The sequence below is a fragment of the Odontesthes bonariensis genome, chromosome 2 (assembly GCF_027942865.1).
Source record: "Odontesthes bonariensis isolate fOdoBon6 chromosome 2, fOdoBon6.hap1, whole genome shotgun sequence".
Taxonomy (NCBI): Eukaryota; Metazoa; Chordata; class Actinopteri; order Atheriniformes; family Atherinopsidae; genus Odontesthes; species Odontesthes bonariensis.
The window spans coordinates 482230-501221 of NC_134507.1; the positions used below are offsets into that span (position 1 = coordinate 482230).

At 47.9% G+C, this 18992-nt stretch overlaps 1 protein-coding gene across 2 annotated transcripts in view; it reads right to left on the reverse strand.

Annotated features, from left to right (window-relative positions):
- Positions 1-232: 232 nt before the first annotated feature.
- Positions 233-18992, reverse strand: part of LOC142388331 (uncharacterized) — a 35660-nt gene continuing 16900 nt past the window's right edge. Inside the window, exons 20-21 of one of the 2 annotated variants that reach the window (XM_075473465.1) lie at positions 13887-13998; positions 233-470 (exon numbers count right to left, since the gene is read on the reverse strand). In XM_075473465.1, coding sequence (XP_075329580.1) covers positions 310-470; positions 13887-13998 — 273 coding nt within the window. In that variant the 3' untranslated portion in view covers positions 233-309. Of the gene's footprint in view, positions 471-5801; positions 6817-13886; positions 13999-18992 lie in introns of those variants that run through there. The other variant, XM_075473456.1, reaches the window with a different exon arrangement.

The following is an 18992-nucleotide window of genomic DNA, read 5'->3' on the forward strand; positions in this document are numbered from 1 at the left end:
ACTGCTGTCCCACATCATCTCACTGCACTCTGACCAGCTGCTTTCTGCAGAGTCTCAGCAGCAACATCTTTAGAAAACACCTGAAACATCTGATCTGAGATGTTTCACATCAACAACCAGGAAGCTGCTTCAGCTCTGATCCAGAGACAGACACAAACTCACCTGCTGGAGGAACATCCAGGCTGATGGTGCAGATAGGATCCCTGGATAACTTCTCATCATTTATTCCTTCCAGGGCGACTCGACACTCGTAAGTTCCGCTGTCCTCAGCCGTCACATCCTTCAGAATCAGAGACACGTCTCCATCCTTCATCTGTCTGTCCTGCAGATCCACCCGGTCCTTAAAAGATGGATGCTGCTCTGCTGGTACAGGCAGACCATCACGGACGACAAAAACATGTTTATCACCCAGATCAGCTCTGCTGGCAGAGTGACATCCTGTCCAGGTTCAGCTGGGATGGTTTCCTGTCCTGCAGGAGAGGAAACAACACAGAGCAGAGAGGTTAAAGAGGTCAAAGTGGAACTCTGAACTTCCACAGCAGCACCAGAGAGACCACGCTGCTCTGAGCTGGACCTCAGAACCTGCTCTGACTCTAAAACCCGACAGGGTCAGCTTTTATCAGAGGATTAAAGGGACATTACAAAGCTGGAACAGTTTTCTGCTTTTAGAGTGAGAACAATGATCTGATTATTCTGTAAAAACTGCCAATAATCAGCAGAAAGTGGCTCCACACAGAATCTGTGATGGAAGTCAGAAATAAGACGATAATTACACCCACCCCCACTGAGAGGGTTCAGGTGTCTGACATAAAAAAGAAGCTCACAGGCTGCCGCTCAACATGAAGACTGACAGAATTTTAACAAACACTTAAACATTAAAAGTTAATAAATAAACAAGTTTCATTTAGACTAAAACAGTGAGTGAAGCTGAGTCTCAGAGACGCTGCTAACGAGGCCTCATCCTGCAGCGTGTCGCCAACAAACACCGGCGTAAACAGAAGCTTTGGAAACGTTCTCACGATGTAAAACAGCATTCTACTTTTCCTTCTTCACACCACAGATACAGTCGGTTTGGTTTAGCTTCCCGGCTAAAGCTCACCTGATGCAGCCGACACGAGGCCGACAGCCAGCAGAGTCAGCAGAGTCGAACCGTAGCTCGGATCTTACAGCTAACATGTTCTGCTCTAACACAATATCTGCTGACACCTGCACCTGTACGTCGTCTTAACCAATAAAGTGTTTTTCATCCTGAAATCGTCACATTCTCAGGTTCATACGATGCATTCAGTCGGTGCTGCGCAGTTCAACTCAGAGGCTGAAAGTCATTACGCAGCTGGCCCAGTCTGAGGCTTTTTGCTGTGATTCTTCCTTCATTCTCTCTGCTCCCTGTTCTGTTAAATAAAGTCCTCACACACCTGAAAAGCCTTGAATTAAATTAAAAGATGAATCCCGCTGAAAACTGATTCTTTGTCAAAGACGATCTGAGGAAAAGGAAGTAAATGTTCACCCGCGTACAGAAAAACATGCTCTGTTCATCATAAAAACTGCCTCCATTCCTCTCTGTCAGCAGAAATATTAAGAATAATAATGATAATAAAATTAATAATAAGACTTGCCTTTGATTCAGAAAGCTCAGAGAGGAGAGTGAACAGCTTAACTCTGGCTGCCCGACCTACAGACTGATACCTGCCAGGTGTTCTTCTTCTTGCTTATTTTATTTCAGCATGCAAACACAGATTTGTTTCTTCCCATTCACCATTCAAATGTGAGCTTTGAAGTCAGCACAAATTAGCTGGACAAAGGAACGAGTCCACACGTAATAGTTTGTTGTTCAGCTTTTAGATAACCATGCCTTTTGAAGTCTGCCTGCCACCCAACCCACATGAGAGGATCGGGTGCCGATAAGAACCAGACACGGCTGCCCAAGGGACGACCAGCCGCAGCCGGGGGGGACACCGCGGGCTCCGACCAGCCGCAGCCGGGGGGACACCGCAGGCCAGTGGCGGCTGCTGACTTTTAAAACGGGGGAAGCCCACATTACGCTTGGCTAAAAGCATGTCAACTACATTTACTGTCGCTAACTGCTTAGCTGCGAGCAGCTACTAGCTAACAGGACAAACAAATGCACAACAGGAATATGACTGACAAAACTTCCAAACAACAAGGATGTGTTTCTTATTTACAAAAGTGTGTGTGTGAGGATGGAAATGGAAACGATGGGAAATGAGAGAAACTCCGACAGCACTTTCACAGACAGCCAGTCTCTTTGGTATCCGCTTTGGGACTGAAGTTCCCACAGGAGCCAGGGGGGGGCCACGGGGGTCTGACAGGGGTCCCACAGGAGCCATGGGGGGACCACGGGGGTCCCACAGGGGCCCACAGGAGCCATGGGGGGACCACGGGGGTCCCACAGGGGCCCACAGGAGCCACGGGGGTCCCACAGGAGCCACAGGGGTCCGACAGGGGTCCCACAGGAGCCATGGGGGGACCACGGGGGTCCCACAGGAGCCACAGGGGTCCGACAGGGGTCCCACAGGAGTCAGGGGGGGACCACGGGGGTCCGACAGGAGCCACGGGGGTCCGACAGGGGTCCCACAGGAGTCAGGGGGGGACCACGGGGGTCCGACAGGGGTCCCACAGGAGCCATGGGGGGACCACGGGGGTCCCACAGGGGCCCACAGGAGCCATGGGGGGACCACGGGGGTCCGACAGGGGCCCACAGGAGCCATGGGGGGACCACGGGGGTCCCACAGGAGCCATGGGGGTCCGACAGGGGTCCCACAGGAGCCATGGGGGGACCACGGGGGTCCCACAGGAGCCATGGGGGTCCGACAGGGGTCCCACAGGAGCCACAGGGGTCCGACAGGGGTCCCACAGGAGCCATGGGGGGACCACGGGGGTCCCACAGGAGCCATGGGGGTCCGACAGGGGTCCCACAGGAGCCAGGGGGGGACCACGGGGGTCCCACAGGGGCCCACAGGAGCCATGGGGGTCCGACAGGGGTCCCACAGGAGCCATGGGGGGACCATGGGGGTCCCACAGGAGCCACAGGGGTCCGACAGGGGTCCCACAGGAGCCATGGGGGGACCACGGGGGTCCCACAGGAGCCATGGGGGTCCGACAGGGGTCCCACAGGGGTCCGACAGGGGTCCCACAGGAGCCATGGGGGGACCACGGGGGTCCCACAGGAGCCATGGGGGTCCGACAGGGGTCCCACAGGAGCCATGGGGGGACCACGGGGGTCCCACAGGAGCCACAGGGGTCCGACAGGGGTCCCACAGGAGCCATGGGGGGACCACGGGGGTCCCACAGGAGCCATGGGGGGACCACGGGGGTCCGACAGGGGGCCCACAGGAGCCAGGGGGGGACCACGGGGGTCCGACAGGGGGCCCACAGGAGCCACGGGGGGGACCACGGGGGTCCGACAGGGGGCCCACAGGGGTCCCACAGGAGTCATGGGGGGACCACGGGGGTCCGACAGGAGTCCCACAGGAGTCATGGGGGGACCACGGGGGTCCCACAGGAGCCACGGGGGGACCACGGGGGTCCGACAGGGGTCCCACAGGAGTCATGGGGGGACCACGGGGGTCCCACAGGAGCCACGGGGGTCCCACAGGAGCCATGGGGGGACCACGGGGGCCCACAGGGGTCCCACAGGAGTCATGGGGGGACCACGGGGGTCCCACAGGAGCCACGGGGGGACCACGGGGGTCCGACAGGGGTCCCACAGGAGTCATGGGGGGACCACGGGGGTCCCACAGGAGCCACGGGGGTCCCACAGGAGCCATGGGGGGACCACGGGGGTCCCACAGGAGTCTCACAGGAGCCATGGGGGGACCACGGGGGTCCCACAGGAGCCATGGGGGGACCACGGGGGTCCCACAGGGCTCCCACAGGAGCCACGGGGGTCCGACAGGGGGTTCGACAGGGGGCCCACAGGAGCCATGGGGGGACCACGGGGGTCCCACAGGAGTCTCACAGGAGCCATGGGGGGACCACGGGGGTCCCACAGGAGCCATGGGGGGACCACGGGGGTCCGACAGGGGTCCCACAGGAGCCACGGGGGGGACCACGGGGGTCCGACAGGGGTCCCACAGGAGCCACGGGGGGGACCACGGGGGTCCCACAGGGCTCCCACAGGAGCCACGGGGGGGACCACGGGAGTCCCACAGGGGGCAGAAGTGTTTGACACTGTGACTTCTCTGGTTAGAAAGTCGTTAAATCGACCACAAACTGAATTATTTTCCTGTTTTGTTCCCAAACACAAAACTTTGTAAAACATTAAAGTCTGATAAACAGTCAGTGAAACCAAATAAGAGATTTTTCACTCAAACATTCATTCTGAATCCAATGAGACACACAGAGTTTCCTTCTGGTTCTTTATTCAACAAACAACAACATCAGATATCCAGAGATTCATGTTGTTCTGGCTGCTGAACTCCTGGAGACTGATCCGGTCCTGATCCGGTCCTGATCCGGGTCCTGATCCGGTCCTGATCCGGTCCTGAGCCGGTCCTGATCCGGTCCTGATCCGAGTCCCTTTGTTCACCTTAAAGTTTAAAGTTCTAAACCAAACAGAATCCCTTCAGTTCCAGAGGAACGATAAAAACCTGCAGAAGGGGACCCGGTGGGAGGAGCTTATAGAAAGGGGGCCCGGTGGGAGGAGCTTATAGAAAGGGGGCCCGGTGGGAGGAGCTTACAGAAAGGGGACCCAGTGGGAGGAGCTTATAGAAGGGGGACCCAGTGGGAGGAGCTTATAAAAAGGGGGCCCGGTGGGAGGAGCTTATAGAAAGGGGGCCCGGTGGGAGGAGCTTACAGAAAGGGGACCCAGTGGGAGGAGCTTATAGAAGGGGGACCCAGTGGGAGGAGCTTATAAAAAGGGGGCCCGGTGGGAGGAGCTTATAGAAAGGTGCCCGGTGGGAGGAGCTTACAGAATGGGGACCCGGTGGGAGGAGCTTATATAAAGGGGGACCCAGTGGGAGGAGCTTATAAAAAGGGGGCCCGGTGGGAGGAGCTTATAGAAAGGTGCCCGGTGGGAGGAGCTTACAGAATGGGGACCCGGTGGGAGGAGCTTATAAAAAGGGGGCCCGGTGGGAGGAGTTTATAAAAAGGGGGCCCGGTGGGAGGAGCTTATAGAAAGGTGCCCGGTGGGAGGAGCTTACAGAATGGGGACCCGGTGGGAGGAGCTTATATAAAGGGGGAGGAGCTTATAGAAGGGGGACCCAGTGGGAGGAGCTTACAGATTAAAGACATATTGGACGTTTATACGGTGGAGGAGCCGGGTTTATCCACAGGATGAACACTTTGGACCTCGGTATGAGTGTTTAGTTCGGTTTATAAAACCCAGAAGAGAAACTCACTTTGCTTTTATCAATTTTATTATTCAAATAAAAACAAAACATCCATCCATCCATCTTCTTTACCCGCTGAATCCGTCGGTCGGGTCGCGGGGGGGCGGAGCCTATCCCAGCGGTCATTGGGCGAGAAGCGGAGTCCACCTGGACAGGCCGCCAGTCCACCGTGCAGCCGAAAAACAAACTTATTAAAGAAATAAACAAAACTTAAATCTTAAGATAGAAAATTGAGTTTTGGAGGAAGATTTTATTTTTAGGCCACATTTTGTGATTGGGGTGCATCAGTCTCACTTCTTTATGTCCCAGGTTCTGGATAAACTGACCAACATTCGGGTTTCTGAACCAGAACCTGGATCACGTGTATCCCAGGTTACACACATTTTCCATCTTTACTTTCATTAAATCACTTCTTGTTTGATGGTTTAATAAACAAAACATGAAATAAACTCTGTTGAAGCTACTTTTTATTGAGTTAAACAAAAGCACAAACAGTGTGACATCATCGATGCGTCATGACAAACCTTCGCCAGCCAAACACTTGTTAGCAGTTCATAGTTCGACACCAACAGATGGAGTAAAGTCTTTGAACCAAACCGGAGGAACTCCTACACCTCTCCAGGAACGACTACACCTCTCCAGGAACTCCTACACCTCTCCAGGAACTCCTACACCTCTCCAGGAACTCCTACACCTCTCCAGGAACTCCTACACCTCTCCAGGAACGCCTACACCTCTCCAGGAACTCCTACACCTCTCCAGGAACGCCTACACCTCTCCAGGAACTCCTACACCTCTCCAGGAACGCCTACACCTCTCCAGGAACTCCTACACCTCTCCAGGAACTCCTACACCTCTGAGTCCTCGGAGCCCACCTCCGACTCCCACCTCTCCAGGAACTCCTGCAGGTTCAGGTTGAAGACGTCGATGCCCTTCGGGGACAGGTGGACGCCGTTGGCCCGGTACAGGCCCGTGTTGGCGCCGCAGCGAATGTTTTCGTGGCTCAGCGAGACGCCACCCAGCTCGGACACGATGTTGTGGATCCGGCGGTTCACCGTGGTGCGCACCAGGTCCACCTCGTGGCTGTCGGCCGAGTGGCGCCACGCCCTCCGGGGCAGAATGTTGGACCACACCAGGACGCACTGCGGGAAGATGCTCCTCATGGAGGTCAGGTCCTTCTTGACGGAGGCCAGCAGGTCGGTGGGGCTCTCGGTGCTGAGGTCGTTGCCCCCCAGGTGCATGATGATGACGTCCGGGTTGGGCCAGGTGACCTTCAGCTGGTGCAGCTGTGGCAGCAGCTGGGGCCAGGTCATGCCCTGGGTGCCCTTCCACCACACGGTCACCCTGCTGGGGTCCATGCCCAGCTGCATACCTACCTCCGGGGACTTGGCCCGCGACTCGGCCCAGTAAACCAGAGAGTGACCACAGATCCAAACGTTCTTGGGCTCACTGCTCATCGGCTTGCCTAAAAAAGTTCAACAGGACACACATTTAAATCTCAAACCTTCAGGATCATTGGTCAGTTCACAGATTACTGTAGACCTCCGGCTGTTTCACAAAGATCTGCAGGAGTCCTCTGGAGACCTGAGGGAAATTAAAGAGGAACTTCTGGTGTCTAATCCGTCGACCCTCTGCATCATCTGTTAGCTCAGCTGGAAGTCTGGAGGCTGGATATCAGCTGGAAAAACCACAGCCTTCATAGAAGGTTACCTGCACCGATATCAGGCTGAGCCAGAAGGTGATTCAGAGGGTTTATGGTTTAGATCCAGAGTCCTGATCCAGGCCTCTTTTATTTCTGACCTTCCTGTAACCTTTAAAGTGTCCTGATCAACAGTTCTGCATCTTCCTGTTTCTCTTTAGACATTTCCTTGTTAAGCCACTTAACTCTGAGCTACGAACCATTCAGGCAGGAAAAAGGCTCCTAACTCAAGGGATGAACCAGTTTTGGGTCCAACTTAGCAAAGCTCAGAGCAGATAGTCACTTTAAAGCTGCTCAGAACTGAACTAACTCTGGTTCTGACTCAGATTCTGGGTTTATGTTCATGTTGGAACATGTTTCAGTGACGCTCTGCAGCTGTTACCATGGAAACATCTGCAGATATTCACTTTAAAGCTGCTCAGAACTGAACTAACTCTGGTTCTGACTCAGATTCTGGGTTTATGTTCATGTTGGAACATGTTTCAGTGAATCTCTGCAGCTGTTACCATGGAAACATCTGCAGATATTCACTTTAAAGCTGCTCAGAACTGAACTAACTCTGGTTCTGCCTCAGATTCTGGGTTTATGTTCATGTTGGAACATGTTTCAGTGAATCTCTGCAGCTGTTACCATGGAAACATCTGCAGATATTCACTTTAAAGCTGCTCAGAACTGAACTGACTCTGGTTCTGCCTCAGATTCTGGGTTTATGTTCATGTTGGAACATGTTTCAGTGAATCTCTGCAGCTGTTACCATGGAAACATCTGCAGATATTCACTTTAAAGCTGCTCAGAACTGAACTAACTCTGGTTCTGCCTCAGATTCTGGGTTTATGTTCATGTTGGAACATGTTTCAGTGAATCTCTGCAGCTGTTACCATGGAAACATCTGCAGATATTCACTTTGGTGTCTGAAGTCTCCCTGACGGACTGAAGGCTGCAGATCTTTGTGAAAGCAGCCGGACATCAGCTGCTTAAGGTTACCAACACAGTTATAAACTAATCCTTAATCAAACCCGTTTGGCTAACCGTTCAGCACCTGTTCGAGCTTCCTGGCTCACGACATTAAGCACGATGTAAATGACTGAAGTGATAATTACTGCGTCAGGAGACACGTTTTTATGTCCTGAAGCTTCAGATGTAGACGATCACAGAACTACGTTGGAGATGAATGACGTTCCCAGCCGCGTAAGATTACGACTAACGATAGATTTAAGCTTTTAAATATCAACGACTGCAATCAATAGATTAAAACCATCACCTACCTTGACAATCAAGACCGTATCGTCTTTCTGCGAGATCTCTGTTAGAGTTTAAGTAGCGATTCAGACATCAAGCTGGGTCTGAACCCTTCATAACGTGTCCCTAGCTAACAGACTGTCCACGAGACTTTAACGCTGGGAATCATGCAAACAAGAGGCTCTAAAAATCTTATGTTTTACTTGAACAATCTTCAGTCCTTTGACAGTAACTGGAGCAAAAATCTTCACTTTTCTTCTTTCCAAGTTTCAGAAAAATTCTTATTCTAAGTCCAGTATTTCATTTTGGGAAAAGAAATGATGTCAGATCAGACGACCCAATCAGACTTAGAGTAAAAGCAGGGGGTTAGGGTTAGGGTCAACCCTAACCAGGCATTAGCAGCAGGAGGCCGAAGTCACAGGGGAGCCATTCGTACGAGGTCATGCTCCCATCCCAGCATGCAACACGGTATGGAGTGTGGTCATCTTTCCCATAGATATGTATAGAATGGCTAGATGTGTTACGTCTGAGTTTAGAACGTCCGCACCAGTCGGCCATCTTACCACAGGGTGAGATGTCCGGGAGACAGTCAAACCTGAGGTAACCATAGTTACGGTAAGTGATCTGCTCTGACGCCATTATTCTTATCTCGCAGAAATCTCCACCATTTTACATACTAAAAGACCCTGTGCGATATTTTATTTATTCGGTCATCTGTGCAATAATTCACGTCACTACTGTGCAATATCTTATCTATTTATGGTCAGACTATGTGCATACAATGTGTAATTAACACATGTGTAGTGCAATATGGGCAATAACTCAACCATAGTGCTAACTTATTTTATTTAACTCTCTTTACTTTGTATATCTTGTATAGCCTATATTCTTTTTTACACTTTGTTTTAGATTATTCTATATTAATTATATTTTAATTATATATTATATTAATTATTCTATATTATACTGTATTTTCATTTATAGAGATCCTATGTGTGTTTGGAGCTACTGGGGACTTGAATTTCCCTGAGGGAGTCATCCCAAGGGATAAATAAAGTTGAGTCATGGGGCAAATAAACGTGAAATATTTACGTTTTTATTTAAAAAATAAATATGGACTTCGTCTGTAGTGTGATAATTAGCTTACTACTTTGCGGTTTATAATAACCTAAACGTTTGAGAATTAAGCAAGTTATGTCTTGAATGTTTGAATGTTTCACCATCAACACAATGTGGTCGGCGAGAGAGCTGCCTGTGGTAAGATGGCCGCCATCTGCGGACGTTCGACTCCGTTGACCAGCAACGCGGACGAGACATCTAGCCATTCTATACATATCTATGGTCTTTCCTAACACTGGAGGGCCGGTTCTGAATAGTGTGGACAATCATCAAACTATAGGGACCACTGCTTCACGGGCTCTTCAAAACTCCTGGAGTGTCTCCGACTTCCATTTCTGTTCCCAAACTCCATACTGGACCAAAGTGCCCTAAAGCGAGTCTGAGGTCTGGTTGTCCACCCTGGGAACGCTCACCGGGGTGTTACCTGTTACCTGGGCCAAGGCGTAAAAGAAAGGATGAATTAAAGATGAGTCTTGCTGTGTGACAGATGGTCTGCGATGGAGGTGAACCTGCGTCCACTAAGCGGCGAACTTCAGACACGACGTCTGTTCGCCGTCAGTTTCATGAAGGGAATTTAACAGTTCTACATGCTAACTGGCTAACTGTACCAGCAGCGCCCAGAGTTCAAAGTCTAATCCAAAGGCTTATGATACCCGAAAGCTAATTTCTGAGTCTGAGTATGTGTTAGCTTCCGTAGCTAACAGTAGCGTTACTGACTGAAAGGCTAGTTAACAGCTGAGATCATTTAGCACAAATTACAACTTAAACGTACTTGTGATGTAGTTAAACAGCAGGATTAAGGATTAAGAGGCGCAGCTGGTAACATGTCATAAATCAAGGCGTTCAAAGTAGTCGTAGTAGCGTTACCTGTAGATGTGAACACTTACCATTCTGATGGTAGTTTTTCTCAATCTGCTACAGTAGTGAAATGCTCTTTCTACTTTAGCTTTCTGGGCTAACCGGTACTGGAAGGCAGCTCAAACAAAAGTTTGAAATGTAACAAACTTGAATGCGGTTTAACTTCGTGAAAATGAGACTAACGCTCTGATGCTTTCACATTAGCTTCCTGAGCTAACATTAGCAGGCACAAGTTTGTTCAAAGGTAACTTAAAGCACTCCTAACTGAAACATATCATTTACCTGGATAACATTTAGCTTGAACACGATGCCCCATAGTTTACCTCAACGTAGAGTCGACCGTTTTCTGCGTTAACACTGGACTGACGAGGCGTCGTCTTCCTGAGCTAACGTTAGCAGGCAGGAGTTTGTTCAAAGCTAACTTAAAGCACTCCTAACTGAAACATATCATTTACCTGGATAACATTTAGCTTGAACACGATGCCCCATAGTTTACCTCAACGTAGAGTCGACCGTTTTCTGCGTTAACACCGGACTAGCGAGGCGTCGTCTTCCTGAGCTAACGTTTCACTTTCTGAAGAACTAAAGTCTTCATCCCTTCGTCTGGTCTCCCGAAACACAGAGCGACAGCTTGACTAAGACTCGAGGGTCGGTAACCGGACTACATCCCTGCTTAAAAACATCGAGCTGAAGCGTATTCTGAACTTCCTGTGAAGCATCTAGAGCGAAGGTGTCGTTAGCAGTGCGGCACATGTTCAGCTCATCGTTAAAACCGATGAAATTAATGTCTCCAAGCCAAATAAACCACTTCATCGAGTAGAACACAAACTGTTTACCCCCTACATGAAGTAGGGGGGCGTTACGTTGGATCGGCACGGGTACGAGAAGTCCTCTCAATTTTTTCCCGGGCAGTCGAAATAGCTGGCTTCACTCGGCTCAAGAGTGTCGAAAAACAGAATTGAGCAAACTTGACTTACCCTGATGGGCTTTACCTGGACCTGCCTCACAGACTTACCACGTTCAAAAGGGCAAAATCCTGCGTAACAAAGGAACACAGGGTGTTCCCACATCTTCAGGAAGGACTTTGGGCAGAAAGGAACTCAAGTGAACATGGCTCGAGTCTCATTCTGGTCAATGAGGGGTTCATGAACCAAATATTAAGAGCCGAATTATTTCACTGGATTAATTTCAACAATCTGAGTTCAACCCTTTAAAACCTTTACTGAATTAATTTATAAAGCTCATAACGATAATTAGCTTTCCGGTATTTTACAGAACTCAAATGGAACCAGCACCTATTCCCTCTAAGGTTGATTACACTGAGATGGTGCCACAGAGGCTAATAAATCCTCTATGAAAGTCATAGTCTACCATTCCTACCATTTACAGGGGCCACTTTCACACCTCCAGAACATCTGTGTCCATATCTTAGCTCAGGACTGCCCCTCACAGTACAACCCCAGATGTCTACAACCAAGAATTGATAATCAGACTCAGTCCTGGAGTGTTTAAGCCACGTCTATAAAAGCCTGAACTACAGAGCCACCTAGTCTTCATGCAGATGTTCTTCTGATAAAATTGCACAAGAAAATCCTATTTGAGCAGATTTCATGTTGACAAGAGCGATACTATCTAGGTTTAGGTAGGAATAGGTAGTGCTACAGACAAATACAATTTACAGTACAAACCAGGTCCTGAGTGGGATACGTCTTTTATCTTCCTCCTATTGATCCGTTCCTGGACAAAGTTCCAGGTTTATCGCAGCTTTGACATCCGTCTGCAGTCGTTACTGACAAAATCATGAAAATGCTTCCAAGCTTTTAATCTAGCTGTATGTGGGTACACTCAGTGGTCACCAGTGGTGGCTTCTTTGGTCTGGTGGGGGCTATCGTGGATACTCTAAAGTCGTGTTTATCTTCTTATTCTGAAAGATTAAAAGACTCATAACAGGATCCCAATTAGCAACCACGATGGCTTTGTTCCAACTCAAGTCGAACCCTTCACCATAATCTTGGGTTGTAAGAAGAACAACCAGCTGATCTTTCAACCAGCGAGAATTAGATATCTTTATTCTTCTGTTTATGTTTATGCATTTAGCAGACATTTTTATCCAAAGAGACCAACCCAGGGGGGACCAACCCAGGGGGAACCAACCCAACCCAGGGGGAACCAACCCAACCCAGGGGGGACCAACCCAACCCAGGGGGAACCAACCCAGGGGGAACCAACCCAACCCACGGGGAACCAACCCAGGGGGGACCAACCCAACCCATGGGGAACCAACCCAGGGGGGACCAACCCAGGGGGAACCAACCCAACACTAGGGGGAACCAACCAACCCACGGGGAACCAACCCAACCCACGGGGAACCAACCAACCCACGGGGAACCAACCCAACCCACGGGGAACCAACCCAACCCACGGGGAACCAACCAACCCACGGGGAACCAACCCAACCCACGGGGAACCAACCAACCCACGGGGAACCAACCAACCCACGGGGAACCAACCCAACCCACGGGGAACCAACCCAACCCACGGGGAACCAACCCAACCCACGGGGAACCAACCCAACCCACGGGGAACCAACCCAACCCACGGGGAACCAACCAACCCACGGGGAACCAACCCAACCCACGGGGAACCAACCAACCCACGGGGAACCAACCCAACCCACGGGGAACCAACCCGGTGACCACTGAGTGTAAATGTATTTAAGCTGGAAATGGCACTAGCTTGCTCAAAATAACATCACCACATCTACACGTCTAGCTGATAATGAATGCGAGGCATTAAACTTAAATTACTTACACACTAATAATGTGTTTGTAGCGGTGAACACTGAGTTTAGTTTACTTCTACATGAATCAAACAAGAAGTATGATAATGATACAAACTTTAAAAAAAGCTCCTAACTTTACCAAATGTCTAACTTCGTAACTTACGATCTCAACTGAAGTGCGTTCAGGACTCTAAGAATCAGACACCAATGAATTTGTAGAAGAAGAAGGCGTTACTTTTGTAGAGCTCAAATCGCAGTCGGCTTCTTTTCTTGATCGGCAGGACGAAACACAAGCAAAGAACAACTGAGCGCGGTGCGTTCGGCTCTAAAGACGGGTTTATGGGTTCCTGCGGCACATCACTGAGCAGAGCTTCTGGTTACGCACCAGGCGTTCGGATCGTGTCGGGTGCCTGTAAAGCCAGATCCAGGGGAAAACATTCTGGCTTTGACCGTCGGTCTGTCACAGAGTGGAAACAGACGCCATCCTGATACAGAAGACATCCGTCGGATCCAGTTCCTGCCTTCTGGGGATCCTAGATTAGCACCTGGACTGGACCTCGCTAATCTGATTTACACAAATCACAGATTTACGCATCGATCTACAGTGCAGCTACGCTGTAAGTTATCTTCTCAAAAGATGCTAATCAATCTCTGGGCTTCTCAAGAGCGCCTGGATGAAAAGAAAACCTTAAAAAGTGCCCAGTTCGATGAAACCGAAGCAGCGGCACCGGCAGAAATTAGAGGCCCAACACATGTAGAGAATAACTTTACTGAATGCTGAAGGGATTCAAATGTTTCTAGTTGAGTCTAATGTCTGTAAACCAATAAGTTGTGATACCTGGTGGGACCGGCGGGCCATCTTTGTTCTTCTCTGACTGTTTCTTACGGGAGAGCATCTCTTTATACTGCTGCTTACTCTTCTCCAGAAGCCTCTGATTGTACAGATCCAGCTGCAAACACAAACACATTTATACTTTTATCTGGTTCACTGAGATGACCTGAGCTTGCATAAAGGATGTTAGACTGTCAGGATTACAGCAGATCTAATCTAATGGTTCCACAGAGGAACTCTGAGGAACAGCAGCTCAGAAGCCGACACGTTCCTCTTTAAATCTGCACCAACCACCACAAACCTCCGGATAGGGATGGGAATCGAGAACGGTTCTTGTTGAGAACCGGTTCCCAGTGTTTCAATTCCTTGGACTCGTTTGGCGATTTTGCAAACGATTCCCTTATCGATTCCAGTGGGCGCGAATGACGTCACCACGCAACGTTGCGTGGCGAGTCCAGCGCAGCCAGCAGCCAACAGTAAACATGGCGCCCAAGCGGTACAAACGCTCGAAAGTTTGGTTACACATCCCTAAAAAAGAGACAACAGGGCAACTTGCAAAGTGAATATTTCACCAAAGGGAGGAAATACTACCAACATGCAATAACTATGAATGAATGTCACGTTTTCGATCTGCTCCGGACTAACGTTGGTGAATCTGAACCCAGCAACGTTAGCAACGTTAGCAACGTTAGCATGTCCTCGGCTAACACTGCAGGTCACTAACAAACAAACACTGCCTATCATGTTAGCACCATTTGCCTCATTGTAAAAGCTGCAGTTAGTAACGGTTAAGGTTAAATGAATGCAGGAACAGCAGGAGATCCCAGTCAGCCCCGGCCCGGCCGGCTGTTCAGCTGACAGAACTTCGGAGTGGGCGACGCGGCGGGAGGTTTTCACGCCACCCCAGGCTGAGGAGCAGCTTCCACACATGAGAGCACGTAAGACTCGAAACCCAGTGATCAAAAAACATAAACAATTTAAATTCTTCAGGACATTGAATCAGGCTCGGACTGTATGGGACCCATCTTTTAAAAGGGGGGGATTGTTTGGGGGTTATTTAAATGTTCGCAGCCTGGTCCCAAAACGCGAACAGATTGAACATTTATTATGTAACTCCAACGTTGATTTTATTGGTCTAACTGAAACATGGCTCACTAGCTCTTCACCAGAAGCAGCGGTATCATTACCAGAGTACATAACTTTCAGAAAAGATAGGGGGCAGGGGAAGGGAGGGGGAGTTCTCATGTATGTAAAGAACAAGTTCCAATGTAATGAGATTAAATTTCCCAGTGGCATTTTCCTTGAATGTATTGGTGTGGACATTCACCTCTCTCAAGAGATGTCTCTTACAGCTATTTGTGTTTATCGCAAACCCACAGCTGGCCCAGAATTTTATGACCAATTGAAAGCTCTCCTTGCGGCATGTAATCATAAACGTGAAATACTCCTCTTTGGCGATTTCAACGTCAACTGGGAGAACAAACAAGACAGAAAAAAACTTAAACTTATAACTGACTATTTTAATCTCACACAGCTAATAAAGAAACCCACAAGAATCACATGCCGTACGCAGTCCACAATTGATCTTCTGTTCACCAATAAACCGGAAAGAATCCCAAACACTCTTATTTATTAACAGGTCTCTCAGACCACAACGCTATTTTCTTCTCCAGGAAGCTTAAACGAGCAGACAAACTTCCTTCTCAGAACAAACACAGGCCTACTAACACTATGACCATTCCCAATAACCAACATGAAAACGTGGATAATGCGTTAAAAAATGTGGACTGGAGTGTCTTCTTGGCCTGTAAAGACGCGAGTACTAGCTGTGATTTATTCCTATCAAAAGTAAATGAGGTTGTGCTTTCTTTCTCCAGGAGGGGGCGCCCTGGAAGGAGGAATCCCAACTCTCTTCCTTGGCTTAACCCTGAATGTTTAAAACTAATAAAACAAAGGGATCAGCTACTCAAAAAATCAGTCGAGTCTGGGCTTAACACAGACAGACTGAACTTTACATGCGCGAGAAATAAAGTAACATCAGAATTACGTAAAGCCAAGGCAAATTTTTTTATTCAGATAATTGACAATGCCAGAGGAGACGGTAAAAAAATATGGCAAAGTATTAATAAACTGACAGGGAAATGTCCTAAACAAGAAAACAAAGGTTTACAATTAACAATTGATAATCAGCTAGTAAGTGATCCCGCTGTCCTATGTCAAGAACTTAACTCGTTCTTTATTAAATCCATAGAGGACCTTGTCAAGCAATTCACACTCACTGGGGGCTCTGAGCTGTTGAGTGATCACACTGACAATGAAAATAATTTTTACATCCAACAAATTACAGAACAAGATATTATCAAGATCATAACTGCCTTGAACAACTCCAAAGCTAAAGATGTTTATGGTCTTGATTAGGGCTGGGCGATATGGACCAAAAGTCATATCTCGATATATTTAGGTTGAATATCGATATACGATATATATCCCGATATTTTTTTCCGCAAAGTGAGAGCTGTGATATGAAATGCTCAGTCAAAGTCAAAGCCAAATACGAGTACTTTTATTGAAAACTCACTATAAAATGTAAACATAAACACTGTATAACAAAGCTCCGTAAGGTGCACATTTAAATAAAAAAATATCTGAAATAAAATTAGCCTATAAAATAAAATAGGTCAATCTTTTTCTGAGGGCAGCATTTATATATAAAGAGATAACAAAATAAAGTGCTCAGTTTAAGAAAAACGTTTTTAAACATCAGCTTGAGATTACCTGTTTATTTTTGTTAATTTAATAGCTTCTCTGAACAGTCTCAACCAGTTGCCAAGCTGTTTTCAGCTCCCAGTCTTGCATGAAGTGAACTGTCACGCTCATATAAGGTTCGCACAGGTTCTGCTTGACCACATATCGCTGGTCAAAGCAAAATGGGTGACGTTAGCGAGCCGGCCCGCAACGTTCTGTCTGACTTCACTATACATTTGCGGCAGTGCTTCTCGTGCAAAATAGTTGCGACTGGGAAGCTCGTATCTCGGGTCCAGCTTTTTAATTAGCTCTTTGAACCCAACCTGTTCCACTGTTGCAACAGGGACCATGTCTTTGGCAATGTGAAAGGACAGTTGTTGCTTTTCTTCTCATACGGCCCACAGTGGGAAAATGAAGCTTGCAGTGAGCTTTGTCAGGTTGGGGACGGCTTGTGCCTGTGGCTGCTGCAGCGCGCAGTTTCACACACTCTTCATATTGCGCTTTGTGATAAAAAAGATTCGTAGTGCTTCCAGCACTGGCTGCAATGTGCTTATGGCACTCCCTACATATAGCTTGGTTTTGTTGCTCGTCTGACAAGTTGCATCCGAACCATCTCCAAATGATTGAGCCACTGCTTTTTCTTTTACCAACCAAGGGGCTCTCCTCCGTACGCTCCGCAGGTGTTGTTGCCTTCTCCATGTTTGTTTAAGAGTGTCGGAGTGTTCCTCCCCCCTCTGTGCATGAGAGAGGAGGGGCGGAGCCGGAGCGAGGGAAGCAGTGCAGAGAGCTCTGATCAACGGCTTGCCTGAAGCAAGTATTACAGCGCAAATTTGAACTATATCGATATATGCGATATGGTCTAATTCCATATCTTATTTAAAAATCTATCGATATATCTTAAATATCGATATATCGCCCAGCCCTAGTCTTGATACTAGCTTTCTAAAATTACACAAAGAGGTGCTTGCACCCCCACTCACGCACCTCATCAACTTATCTATAGAAAATTCCACTGTCCCCAAGGCATGGAAATTGGCCTCTGTTATTCCTGTATTTAAAGCAGGCGATAAAACTGATATGAACAATTATAGACCAATCAGCATTTTACCTGTCATTTAAAAAATTATTGAAAAATGGGTCTGTAAACAAATCATTGATTACCTCAGTAATAGTCGAACACCTCTGCACCCAATGCAGTTTGGGTTTCGTCCTCACCATTCTACTGAGACTGCACTGGCCATGTTCATGGAAAAGAACAAATGCCACCTAGATAAAAATGGTTGTGTTGGGGCCGTCTTCTTGGACTTAAAAAGAGCATTTGATACTGTTAACCATAAAGTATTATTATCAAAACTTATTCTTTTTAATTTTTCTGTTAAATCTATAACTTGGTTCCAGTCATACTTGTCAAATAGAGAACAATGTACGTCTGTGGATGGTTCTAGGTCCACCTTCATAAGTTGTCCAGTAGGGGTCCCCCAGGGGTCCATTCTGGGCCCCCTTTTATTTTCTCTTTACATTAATGATTTACCTGAATATTGTCCACATGTTGATGTCCAGCTTTATGCTGATGACACAGTCATTTTCACCAAAGCCAAAGACCCTGCAGAAGCAGCACGTGTACTTTCTACATCTCTTACACACATACAAACATGGCTAAACAGATCATGTCTCATATTGAATGCAAAAAAAAACTGTCTGCATGTATCTGTCCAAGCAACCTTCCCGTCTTATGGCTCTGCCTGGTGTCACTTTAGGTACGGAAAAACTAGAAGTGGTCACGGATTTTAAATATCTAGGAGTCATTCTAGACTCCAATCTTTCTTTTAAAAAACATATAAAAATGATAACTAATAAAATTAAATTTCACCTTCATAATTTTAAGCACATTAGAGGTGCTATAGTGCTGCCCTGACATATTTACATGCAATGATTTTTTCTCACCTAAGTTATTGCATCACAAGCTGGACTATGGTGGGGTCTACCACACTCAAGCCAGTGGAGATTGTATTTAAAAAAGCACTCAAAACCTCTTTCTTACCACCATTGTAACATTTTAGATAAGTACAATCTACTGAGCTTTGACAATTTCTGTAAATTTTCTTACAGCTGCTTATTTTATAAAACTTTGCATGGCCTGGCGCCACCCTGTTTACAGGATTTTTTAAATATCGTCAGACACGGGTTACCCGAGCAGTGGCTAACAAAGATGTGGAGGTTCCTTTTAGGAAAACCGCTTTTAGCCATAATGCACTATCTCTTAAAGGCAGTGCATTATGGAACTCAATACCACTGCACATAAGGGAATGTCCCTCTTTAGCCACCTTCAAGAGCCAGATTAAAACGTGGCTTCGAGCTCAACAAACA